This window comes from Pempheris klunzingeri, chromosome 22, assembly GCF_042242105.1.
Source record: "Pempheris klunzingeri isolate RE-2024b chromosome 22, fPemKlu1.hap1, whole genome shotgun sequence".
In the NCBI taxonomy this organism is placed as follows: domain Eukaryota; kingdom Metazoa; phylum Chordata; class Actinopteri; order Acropomatiformes; family Pempheridae; genus Pempheris; species Pempheris klunzingeri.
Window position 1 is genome coordinate 8,283,632 of NC_092033.1, and position 12,880 is coordinate 8,296,511.

At 43.0% G+C, this 12,880-nt stretch overlaps 2 protein-coding genes across 3 annotated transcripts; both read right to left on the reverse strand.

The window, feature by feature from the left end:
* Nucleotides 1–108: 108 nt before the first annotated feature.
* Nucleotides 109–9,386, reverse strand: napepld (N-acyl phosphatidylethanolamine phospholipase D). Of its 2 annotated transcripts, none has more exons than XM_070853975.1 (10): nt 9,155–9,386; nt 6,163–6,238; nt 5,153–5,257; nt 4,806–4,946; nt 4,084–4,308; nt 3,864–3,967; nt 3,557–3,722; nt 3,132–3,280; nt 2,562–2,676; nt 109–1,770 (listed from the first exon to the last, which is right to left on the reverse strand). In XM_070853975.1, exons 1-10 carry the CDS (start codon nt 9,292–9,294, stop codon nt 1,630–1,632), a joined length of 1,362 nt encoding a protein of 453 aa, XP_070710076.1. In that variant the 5' UTR covers nt 9,295–9,386; the 3' UTR covers nt 109–1,629. The 2 variants fall into 2 exon arrangements, with proteins under 2 accessions (XP_070710076.1, XP_070710077.1); XM_070853976.1 differs by lacking the exon at nt 9,155–9,386 and adding an exon at nt 8,148–8,448.
* Nucleotides 9,387–9,766: 380 nt separating this feature from the next.
* yeats4 (YEATS domain containing 4) lies at nt 9,767–12,341 on the reverse strand. Its single transcript, XM_070853818.1, has 7 exons — nt 12,133–12,341; nt 11,796–11,915; nt 11,619–11,685; nt 11,422–11,516; nt 11,147–11,236; nt 10,606–10,693; nt 9,767–10,390 (listed from the first exon to the last, which is right to left on the reverse strand). Exons 1-7 carry the CDS (start codon nt 12,181–12,183, stop codon nt 10,221–10,223), a joined length of 681 nt encoding a protein of 226 aa, XP_070709919.1. The 5' UTR covers nt 12,184–12,341; the 3' UTR covers nt 9,767–10,220.
* Between the last annotated feature and the right edge of the window lie 539 nt (nt 12,342–12,880).

Sequence of the window (12,880 nt, forward strand, 5' to 3'; positions counted from 1 at the left end):
ATGGTTGCCTTAACTTTTTTCATTGGATCTGCTGCATACAAAACAGCCAACTGTATTTTCTAAGTCCTGCTGTAAACTAGTGTTGACAACAAGAGACAAACACACACATGAAATACACATTATGTTTAATGGGAAATTCAGTGACATGGATCAAATGTAAACCACAGTTGGCACTGTTTGGCCTTGTAGTTCTAACCAGGCTACTAAACAGACTCAACCATTGTGCTGTCAACTGTTTGTACATTCTGGCTTTAAAAAAATAAAATCACTTGAACAGCTTGAGCACTGAAATGACTCTAATGTTGCTCTCCGGGGCAAATGCATCCAATGATTTAAGCCCCAAGATGTGAAAATGTCAAACTGATAAGCAAAGAGCAAGAGAGGGAAAAAAAAAAAAAAAAATCAGTGCTGTGGTTTCAGAGCATCAAAAAAACGATGTCTGAAGCAGGAACGATGCACAGTTTCTGCAGAGCATGAAGCTGAACCCAGCTCAGCTCCTGCCTGCATCTCACAGCTCTTCAGCTGCACTTTGTATTGGCAGACAGTGGTTGGGAATTTCTATCGTCTAACACCTGTGTGTCTCCTGTAGTGTTGGGTTGGCCAGAGTACATTCAGAAGAAAAACCTTTTCATGAGGCATTGGCTAGCACCAATCTTTGAGCAACACTATTCTAAACCATTTCCTAATAGTCTGTTTTCTCCTACATTACAGCTCACAGGAACTTCAAAGTCCAGCTATGCATCAACGTGAAGCTGCATCACACCGTCTGCAGTCTCCAGTCCAGCTTCAAAGTTTGTTTCAACCCCACATTGTTCCCTACTCACAAACTGTACCTACATTCATATCTCTACTCAGAGCAGTGGTTACTATAGTAACGTTGGACCAGCACCAGTTTCATTCTCGTTGTCTTCTACGATTTTCGGTGTGCAGCAGAATTCTAGTCAAATTTTGGCCTGTTGAGTAGAAAGTTTACATCAACTGAAGAAATAAGCATGCATGTTTCTTTGACTGGCTGTTTTTAACTCATTCCTCCAGTCTGGGACTTTTTGTCTGCCAGATCTCTCTTCTCCTCGGGGCTTCAAGGTTTCTGAAGCGGTTATCACTTCATGGGGACAATATTTAGCTGCAGAAAACTCTCTAAATGTGACTTACATACACTGGTGCTTTTAACTTCTTTGGGATTACAAAGAGTTTATTTTTCTGTGCTTTTTTTTTTTTTATCTGTGCTGCACTGATACAAATCTCATTTGAATTACCTGAATCTAATTCTGGACTTTAACTGCTGACTTACCACACTGTCCCAACACTGGACACAGAGTGGTGAGTCTCTCACGAGGAACTGATCTCTGCCTGAAAGAATTGCATGCACATTTGTGTAAACCTAATTAGATTTCTTTTTTTATACAGTGGAGTCACGGCCCCTGTAGGCAGTATTCCCCTCCATGACAATGGCAGGACCAACATTCACTATGTAAACTGTGTTGCAGAACATATTAATTTCCTACTTTCAGTTGGGATAAGCTGCATACGTGTATGCATTTCAAACTTAAATCAATCTGAAGTCCAACTATGTATGCTAACAAAACTGTTCTGCACTTTGTTGCAGACACAAATCAGCCCACAGAAAGGCTAAGGAGAGGATTTGTCAAAGACCTCTCCCTCTGAAGTTATAAGGCGAGACTCCCCGTGATGCAAAGTGAAGAAGGATTCTGGGTTCAGTCCTTTCTGTTCCATGGCCTCTCTGAGACGGACCGGTGGCTCCAGGTAGTACTAAAAGAGGGTAAGAGAGGAAACAAGGGACAAGAGGGAGAAGGTGAATGTTGGAGACTGTCCTTGAGCACGAGGTTAAATTCAGCTTGGTGCTGCATGTTTTGGCTTTTTTTTTTTCTTTTTCCCAAATTGTCTCTAATTTTCCCAGCTTGGCACTGCACCAGAGGTTGTATTAAACTGTGTTAGCTGCAGAAATGGTCATCCAGCTTAACAAACAATGACACCTTTGTTATGTTGTGTTACTAGAACATAATGGTGTCGGAGCACTTTTTACCTCTGTGACCGTCTCTCTGAAAGCAGCAACACACAGAGCAACTCTTTGGGCAGCTGTGATTTCTAATAGCGACCAATGAGTCTCTAAGACTCTGTACTGTGATGCATCAGCTCAGTTTCTGTACAATGTGGAAAACATGTCTTAGAATTCCTCTTAGTCTTATTACCCTCACATGCACTCAGGTGCCAGGTTATTGGGTCCTCCCAGCTAAAACTAATGCAGTCTAGTACAACAGCCCTGCAATAAGACCTACCATCATGAGGGTTATAATGTTCAGTGGCAGGTATTTATTCAACTGTATCATCATTTTGGAGGCTGCTATTTAGTCTGGCCTCACTGGTATAAAACATGTGAACAATATAGTACAAACACCTGTCAGTATAATTCAACACCAATAAATACAATGTTTTAAGCTTCATGGTGGTAGGATTTATCATAGGACTACTGTACTAGCCAGTTTATTAGGTACACATTGCTGAAAGTAATGCAGTCTGAATGTGTATCTGTATACTCCTACCTCATAGGCAAGTGCAAAGGTTCCCCAGTGGATGGCCACGGACTGTCTGGCCTGGAGGTCTTGGTGAATCTGAACAGCCTCTTCAGGATCTACATGCTGCCCCTGCATCATATCCCTGAAAGACCAAAGAATATTTTATTATTCGTGCATGTTTGTAACTGTGGCTGTGTGGTCATTTGGTTTAAGTGTTGATATGCCAAGGACGATGCTCCAGCTGCCATAATTTCTACATTTTATGACATGTCTAATGTTCAATTTTTGTAACTTCAATTGTTTATTACAAAGTCACAGTTAAAGGTGACATTGTACTGTACTACATTATGTTGAAGCGTTTCAAAGTTGTAGTAAGTAAGTTGTGTAACATTTCCAAGCATGAGGTGGCAGAATATTACAAAGACCACTCTATACAATGCAGCACTAACTATGACCTCAGTAACTGAATCAACACCTAACTGTTAACAAAAACTGGACATTATAGGCATCATCAAAGTCGACTCTATGGTAGAACACTTATATTAGATTACAGGTGTCCCTAATAAGTGTGTGTGTTTGTTTTTTCATGTACAGAACCTGGGCAGGTAAGCTCCGATGGGGATTGCTGCAAGGTCAAATGGTCCGAAGCGTTTTCCAATCTCCTGGAAGGAAGAGCAGTAGCCGGTATCACCCGCGAAGAAGAATCGATGGTCCGGACCCAAAATGGACCAGCTGCCCCATAAAGACTGAGACAGAGACAGATGTGTTTATGTGCTGAATATTGGAGCTTGGAACTCAATAACAATTCAAAGCTGCCCTTTTTCTGCTCCAATACTGAAAAATAACCAAAAAAAGGCTTCGGCTAACAGATTTACATGCTGACATTGGCTTCAGACATTTCTACGTTTATAGGTATTTTTGCAAAATGTTTTGCAGTGATTGTGCGAATTGAATTAACCAAATAAAAAGGCCACAAACAGCCCAAACTGAGTAATTACTAATAATTCAGATATAATCGTTACCTTGTTGTCGTCCAGTGCAGTGCGTTTGCTCCAGTGCTGAGAGGGTGTGCAGACAAATGTGATGTCGTCATGACCCGGGACGCAGTTCTCCTCCCACCAGTCCAGCTCCATCACGTTCTCACAGCCCATCTTCACCAGCCAGTCCATCAGACCCAGGGGCACGAACCTGTCTCACACACATTTAGACTTCCTTAATATCAACGAGCAGGATTTTTACAGAATATTGGCAATAATACGCTTCAGCTGAGTATAAGCTGAATACATGAGCTGTAATACTATAATCTCAAAACAGATCCACCACACGTACCAGCGTAGCTCCCCTCCGAAGCGTGCGTTAAGGCTGGCCACAGATCCTGCGTCCAGATGGTCGTAATGAGAATGACTGATGACGACAGCGTCGATTCTGGGCAGCTGTTGGCAGGACGCAGCCAAAGAAACAAGGCCTGGGTCAAATGCTGTGATGGAAAGTCTTTGCGTGGAGGGACATTATTGAAACATGGTCAAATTAAAAATAGTAATTACTGAACCTGTTCCACAGCGCAGGGGGGCCCTCGGTACCTTTTGGGCCCGACGAACTGGAACGGTGAGGCCCTCTGGCTGAAAATTGGGTCTGTCAGAATATTCAGCCCGTCCATTTCAACCAGAACCGTGGCGTGGCCCAGCCAGGTGACTCTCAGACCTGGACCAGAGTCAGAGAGGTCTGGGTTCTGGACGAAGTACGGTTCCATCACTGGGAGCTCACTGTCCAGAGCCTAGAGGGACACATGGAGCACTTTTCTGTGACTTAGACTTTCATCTCCCAGACATCCTAACACACAACATATTTAAAATAAGTTGTGAGGTACCTTTCCATCATCAAACTGTTGTTGGTGCTGAGTTGTACATCTATACAGGCTTTATGCAACAAAACAGTCACTGCAATCTGTGCAACTGGGGGTTAAACATTTTCCTATTGCTGTGTGAAAGCATCCTTTGAAGCCCGTTAAGCTCTTACTGAGCTCAGCAAGGTTTCCACTGGCAGCTATAAATACTGTATGGGTTGTGAGGGCAATGTTCCTACAGAGGGGGGGGAAGTCTGTATATTTGGGATAATGCAAGTAAAATTATACAGTGGCTTCAAATGTGATATACGACTTTTTTTTACATATTAATTTAACCTGTGAGACAGGTTGGGACCTGGATTAGTTGTGACATTAATGGAGCAAATCCAAACAGTAAACTATAAAATATGAGTGTGATAATTACTTACCTCTTTAGTAGTCGGTATATTGCTGTGATTTTTATCCAGCAGCAGGAACCTAAGCAGGGTGGTGTAGGAAGGAAACCGCCATGTGGGCCAGGGGTTGGTCCAGCGGCCATGTTTGTCCCGACAGGACTTTGTCACTTCCTCCTGCAATCAAAATAAACAATTTCATTTAAGCCACTTATATTAGATTTACTGAGGGAGTTTCAAACGTTGGGTGGAAACACGGTACACCAAACACATCTGGACCTGGATCGATGGCATGTTGAGGGAAAGTGTTTTGGGAAATGAGGAGGTTGGAGTTCAGTTGAGGAGAAGGCGGAAGAGGTGGATGATGGGAAATGAGAATTTACCTCCAGCCTGTAGTCCAGACGGAAGCTCTTGCGGGAGGAGCTGCTCTTCCTCGGGGTCTGAGGATGCACCTCTCCACCCTCAGCACCTCTCAGCACTTCAGCATCCTGGAGTACAGATACAAGCGCGCGCGCACACACACACACACACACGCACACACACACACACACACACACGCACACACACACACACACACACAGATGGAGTTAAGCCAAGGTATATGAAACAGTTTGGGAAATGAACATCAGTAACAACCTAGCCAACCATCATAAAGACGTAATTTTGTGTCCTCACATTGCAGCTGTAGCTGGTAAAATGCTGTAGAAGAAAGATGAATTTGGAATCATGTTCGGTCGGTCTGAGTGTAACAATCCTGTGCTTACTATTATCTCACTATTATACTATTTAGTTACATACTTATAGAAGAACGTCAGACTCATGATGGATTTAAAAGGATTAAAATTGGTGCAAAAGAACTGATTCTCTCTTCTTTTTCATGACATTCTTCCACGTCAAAACCTGGTGCCTACATTACCCACAATGCAACTCACCCACCAACAGTTAGCCCAAAAATTCAGGTGTTTTGCGCTAGTTGTGGCTAACTGGCTTTGAGCTGCTAGCCTCAAGCAGAGATGAGGGGTGGCCTGCAGACGTCTGGTGAGGTCACTTCTTTCTAACTGCACACCCGGAGTTTCTTTTCCATTCTCAAACTTGTAGTCTTCAGCCCCAACCCTTCACCCTGCTCCTTCTGGAGCCACAAAACTTTGATGTGTAAAAGTGCTATCAGGAATCAAGAAACTCAACAACAGCAATGGCAGACTGACCCTTTTCACAGCAGACACTTTGGCAGGTCATAGTAGGAAAGTTTAGAGGTGTAATCAATAACATTGATAACAACTGCATTCCACTTTGATTAGCTGTAGCTGCTGTTTAGCATGTTGGCTCAGCTTACTGGGACACTTGGATGGAACTTGTTGCCATCTAGTTGTGAGCTGATGAGAGGGCTGCTTACCTCGACCAGGGCTTTCCCCTCCTCCAGCGCTGCTCTGCCTGAAGATGACGGCTTCTCCATGGGCTCAGCACCACACCTAGCACACACACAAACGACCACTTTTACAACGTAGTCATCAAGTGCTTCACAGTCAGAACCACAGTTTTTCGACTGCTGGCCCTCAAACTGCTCTTTTGAAGCCACCGGGGGGGTCACACGCCTTGCTTAAAAGGTGAACCAGAAGCCGCTGAGGACGAGCACAGCGCTACACATTCACACTAACACCCGGTCACAGGTTGGCTCCCTCCACTGACCAAATTAGACAGTTGACGGTGGTTTGCATACAAGACAGAACGACAATAATCGGACTCAGAGCAGGATCAGCTTCACTTTATTCAAATGACACAACTGTCACTGGCGTCATTTTAGTTCTACCACAGTGCACCGACCAAATTTAGTGTCTCACCATTGTTTCCAACGCAGACCTGACAAGACGCCATAATAATGTGTCTCAGTTACAACATTAATTTCATTTTCTAACATCTTGCTGGCAGGAAAGATTATGACACAAATTGCCATGTGAAAATACACAGAGTCCTGTTTTCACTCTGGTGTAATACTGAAAGTATTGCTGCTGCATGTACGAAACAAAGTAAAGAAGGAGTTCCATGTTCGAAAAGGCCGCATTAACTATTAAATCTAAGGGATGAGGACAGAGTGCAATCCTACCCATTACTTCATTACAGCCTCAGTGCAACAGCCAAACCTGCTCTGGCTACTTCCTGCTTTGACAACATCCACCTCAAACATGGTGATGTAATATCAAGCTTTGAGTTGAGCCCTACATGGAGATAAAAGTCTAAACTAAAGTTCTTCAATATGAGACCTGGACTGAATAATCCCCTCTGTGGGAAAACCTGCAAAATATAAGAGTGAATTTGACTAGTTGAATTTGTTTAGTTTGAAGGTGGGAGACGACACACCTACATATACCGGCCTCATGAACTCTAAAGTCTAATCACAGCCCTTCCTTATCCTGCTATTATCCACAGCCATCACAGTGCAGCGCACACCCTTACTAACTACTACCCACTCATGAATGATTCCCCCATGCACTTCTGCTTGAGCGGAAAATGCACTTGAAGATGGCCTTCGTTGCTGCCCCGCAGCCACTGGTGAGATATCGATGAGAGGCGAACAGATGGATCCTCTTTGGGGGACTCCATACATTACAGCTATGGCATGCTGATGATGCACTCAGCCTCATGAATGGACTTTAACTGCACACCACACACAGACATCGGGACAACAATGGCGCTCTGTGAGTGACAACCAAACAAAGATCTATGTGGTCAGCCAGCGTGTCTAATGTGGACATATAGGCAACAAACACAACCTCAAGTCAGAGTTTCTCTCTTTCTCTGTAGTCAGGTTAAATTAAATCCCTCTATTAAGTTATCAGACAGAGTTGTGTCCAAGTTCTTTGAAGAAAAACACACTCTTTGTGAATCGATAGTGCAGCTGATCACATCTATCTAGGCTGGATTTCCTTCATGAAAACAGTGAAGTGTCCCAAAGTGTGAGAAAGTGATCCTGAAAGTGTCTCACACACACACAAGTCTGAGCATGGATGCGTCTGGATCCTGTGATCCTGAGAGCCAAAGCATGTGACAAACAGTGTTTACATCTTCAAGTATTTCCTGTTTAAAATGTGTGAGCAGTCGTGACACAGACAGGAGAGCCAGCAGCAATGATATTGACAAAATGGCAGCAGCACAGGCTGTGTAATCAAATGTGTAGCAATACTAAGCTGCAGTGCATTTCCACTACAAACTAGCCAAAGGTGCCCCTGGAGGAGGGATACTAGTGATAGCATGAAACAGATATTAAATACCACAGGGGGAAGAAAAAAAAAAGGCCACCACACATACACTCACTGTCAGGTACCACAAGCGTCCTCACGGGCTATAAAACGTGCCGGTTGTTGCCATTTTTAGCGGACTTACCTGAAAACTTGCACGCAGCAGAGCACCACCACTTGTTATGTTAGCGGGGAGACATGTTTGTTGCATTGACGTTAGCCAGACACTGAGTTAATGCGAGCGGGGCAACATAATGAGGAGCTCCGAGCTTCCCTGAGCATTTCAGACACTCTCCATGTTGGTGCGGCGTCTCTGTGGCGGGAGGAGGCAGGAGCAGGACAGGGGAGGCAGCCGGAGGGACGTCCCTCGGGGGGAGGACGCGGACTTTCGGTGCAGCGGGACGGCGGCGGTGAGGCTCTTTGGTCGGCACCAGCTCGGTTTATCTGACGTCGGCGTAAAGCCCTCTGGTCACGTGACCGCTAGACATAACTGCAGCCGGTTTTTAATTCACAGCTAAAAAAGAAAAACACTAAACTAAACTAACACTGAGAACTGCGAAGTAATGAGACTGTTACTAATTAATGTGTCTGAAAATGACAGCTTTAGTATTTAGTACTGTTACTATTGTGTCTGTTAATTTAGGTTACATTAAATAACTGGTTAAACAACAACAAAATAAAATAATATTGATAATCATAATAATGATGATTATTAAAGCAGCTGAATAGCCTATTTGTTTTCTTGAATCCATATTTCATTATTTATTTTATTATTCCGTTATCTCCATATTGATTTAACTTAGGGGAAGAGATTCATATTTTGGGTAAGCAAATCAAAATAAAAGTAATAAATACATTATAATATTGCTTATGTAATTATTTCATTATCTCCATATTAATTTAAATAATAAACGAACTATTTGTATCATTTGGTTGATCTCATTTGTTAGAAAAAACATCACTTATAAACACTATAAACTTTCAACATTTAGGATTAGATTAAAATGTGATCCCATCGGTCCATCTACCTGTAAACTACTTTCACTTACATCTTTCTGTAAACTTTTAATTCCCATCTCGTTCACTGCTCACCTGAGTGCCACGAGGGATTCATTTGTATCATTCAAACAAAACGTGTCGATGTAAACTTACCTTGAATTCACCCCCCTGGTGAGAAACGACACCTGGAGGGATTTTAACCCGAGCAGACAAACTGCATTCACTCGCGCCGCGTGTTTCCCAAACTTCCACACGGACAGTAAACACACCGGCCTGCACAGCACCGTCTCCATTCTGCCTCTTTGACTTTCACCATGTTTGCCTGATGATTTTCACAGAGAGCAGCGGGAGGCCGTGAGGTCGCATGTTGTGTGTGTGTGTGTGTGTGTGTGTGTGTGTGTGTGTGAGCTCAGGGGAAGTAGTTCACAGCTCCGACAGCAACAGTGTCACCTTCCTGCCAGGTGCTTTCACGGACTCTCGGAAATCTGAAAACTCAAACCCGGCCTTCAATTAGAAGTTTTGTAACAACTCTTTCCCAAATTCAAAGATTTGTATACATGTCCTGAATCAGCTTGATAGAATCTACATCTAATCTCTAAACAGCGCTTCTCTATCAGGAATTAAAGGAGTTATTTGAAATCAGTTTTACTACTTTTTAAAACATCTGCGTTAACTGACATTACAATGTGGCCGGACTGGATTCAGTCATGTTTTATGAATCAATCCACATCAAACCCAAACAGATACAACAGAAGAAACTTATACTGGAAACACATTTTCTTTATGTAGTAAAGAGATCAGTAAAAAAAACAACAAATTAACTGCTCATATTTAAAACTGTCTGCACAGATGTGGGTCGGTTTGGTCTGAATGTTACAGTGACGGCTTCACTGACTGTGGCTGATCGGACCTCTGCTCAGGGTCACGTCACAGGGATTCAAGGAAAAGCCCTGTTTCAACACAGGATCAGTTACATCAAGATCACCAGACTAAACTAATGTAGCAAACACAAATCACTGACAAAGCATTCACGCAGTGTTTGGGTATAAAAGACAATAATGACGGATGTATAAAGGAACCGATCACCTTTTTCCAGGCACCCCCAAACGTATGAGTTTCATTTTGTCTTTGCACAATTTCGGAAAATCATTTTAATGACAAGGCCTTGTTTTTCAAATCAGTTACGTCTTCAGACACACAAAAGAAGAATGTCCACTTGTCAGTGCTCCTTGTGGTCTCCGTCCTCCTCCAGTTTCCTGATCTCTGCCTTCAGGTGGTTGATGTTCTCTCTGCTGGCTTTCAGTTTGTCTTTCAGCTCTGTGATCTCCTGGCTGGTTCGCTTCTTTGCTGCTTCCATTTTCTCCTTGGTCCTCTGTTCCAGCTCACCGACTGCAGACACACACACACACACACACACACACACAAGCATGATGACAGTGACCCAAAACTATGTGACTGCTCCTCTGTCCAGAGGCAAAAACTAAATGTTTCTTATGCAGGTCACCGAGGTTAAAGTCAAAATCCTGGTATTGTGACAAATCTAGTCTTTGAGGTGAATCACAGGTGTATCTTTGTGTTTCTCTGCTCATTGTGTGTGCACATACACTCCGTCTCATGCTTGTACGCTCCCAGAGTGAGCTGTCTTGATGTGGTCAGTAGCTGCTGCATCATGGCTGTAGGATCCTGGAAGATCTGAAAATTGCAAACAAAAGCAGATGTGACCGGTGGGCTTCTGCGTTGTGTTATTTAATTTGTAAAGATGCCGTGACTCTGGGAATCTTTTTATGGGACTCGGTTTATTCTGCCAAACAAACAGAAAAGCAGAACCTCCATGTTACTTTGGCTGCCCACTCCAGAATCTACGCAAATAAAGTGAACGTACAAAACTGAAGTTAGCTTGAATTGCTACAACTCAAAGCTAGCAGCAACATTTTTTACATGCTAGTTCATTAAAATCAGCACATCAGCAGGCTGTGACAGACATGTATCATAATGGGAAATAAAATGATATAGTAGACAAATGTGACCCTGTTACACAGTCAGGTGCATCTCACTCAGTCTCACTTAAGGCTAACGGTTTTCATAGTGATATAGAAACAGGTGTGGTATATTTAACAGTGGGCTATAACATAAGAGTAGACGTACCATTTCATCGTAGAATTCAGAGACAACTGTCTTCTTAGGCATGGCGCTGGAGTCTGACTGGAACAGCTTCAACAGATGGTACAGCGTCACCTGCGACACACACAAGCACAGGCAGGATTCAACATAGGCGCGCGCACACACACACACAGGTAAAGCTCAACGGCCCTACAGCAACACGCTGGTGAAAGAGTGCACTATGAAGGTGAACACACAGTGTACATGTTCAGCATGTAGTGTGGAGCTGGGTGTGTGTGTGTGTTAGCGGCAGCTCTCACAGGTCTCTCATTGGGGTCGATGAAGAAGATCTTGACGATGATCTCAAACTCCCCCCAGCCGGTCTCCGTAATCTCATACGGAGGCTTCGTCACCACTGGAAGAGAAACACAATGAGCTGGATTAAACACCTGCCTCTAATATGATGGATCAGTTTCTATTCACTTTTATTTCTTTTATTTCTTTAGGGTCTACTCACCTCTCAATGGGTTTCCATAGCTCTCATGTAGCTTGAACTGGATCTTCTTAACATAGGCGGACATATCCTGGGAGAACAACATTATGCATTTAAAATAAAATTGAGAAAGTGGTTGGTCATGATTTTTCTTCAGGGAAATAGCAGTTTGTTGGAGAGGACGTGATTTGGATGTCTAACCTCATTTCTGTAAGGCTTCACATAGACAGACCACTGATGCGTGTGTCCATCCTCCTCTCTCTTCTTCCCAAAATAGCGGGCAACATTTCCAAACACAATAGGCTTCACAATGGTTACTCCCTGCAGGTCACACCGGGAAAACACACACAGACATCTGACAGCGTCAAAATAAACCGTAACACAATAAACTATACGTTATATGAATCCTGCCTGGTTTTTCTTATTTAAATGATTATTTCCTCACTTAACTATTAAACTCCTTAAAAGCTATTTATATATATATAATACTGAACATGGTGCTTTCAGTACTCCTCCGGCTGGTTTAGCGTCACGTTACCTTAACTCGTCCCCCGGAATCTGGACCGAATTCAGTCATCTTTTTGAACATAGTACGGTGCGAGCACAGTAGAAATGATCCCGTCGTTCACTCTATAGGCCTCTTCTTGGTCCACAGCACGGCTGTACATTTAATAAACCCGCCATTTGGCCATTTAATACAGGCTTTATATAGCCAGCGTTCCCATTTCAAACTGCCAGCCAAACAAGCGCCGGAAGTGACGAGTGTAACGTTGTAAATTGTACGGTAGGAAAACGAAATAGAGACAGAAAGGTTCCGGCCAATGGAGGTAAATGACGTTTGTAAAATAAATATAACATATATACAACTTGTATTATACAGGTTTTACTTGTAGGTTGTAATTTCGTAGTTCACATATTCTGTGAACGCCCTTTAAGCTTTCGTTAAGTTCATTAACATTGTAAAATAATTTGACGAAATTACTGATTTCCACAAAGTTCGTCACTTCAAGTTTTCTTCACTTGGCTCATGTAACCCAGTTTGATCTACTTTGATCGGACATGGTGAGATATTGAAAACCCATTTTAATTTGTATCTCCTCTCAGTGTACATAAACTATGCTTGCAAACCTAATTTAACGTACTCCTTATAATTGTGAATAGTTAAAAGTGTCCACGTTAACCTCCATTCATGTGTGGACCGACACCGCGTCCCTGGATAGTCAGTAATAAAGCAAGTAGGAATCATTACATTAAATATTGTGTAAGTGAAGCCACTTAGAGAAGTC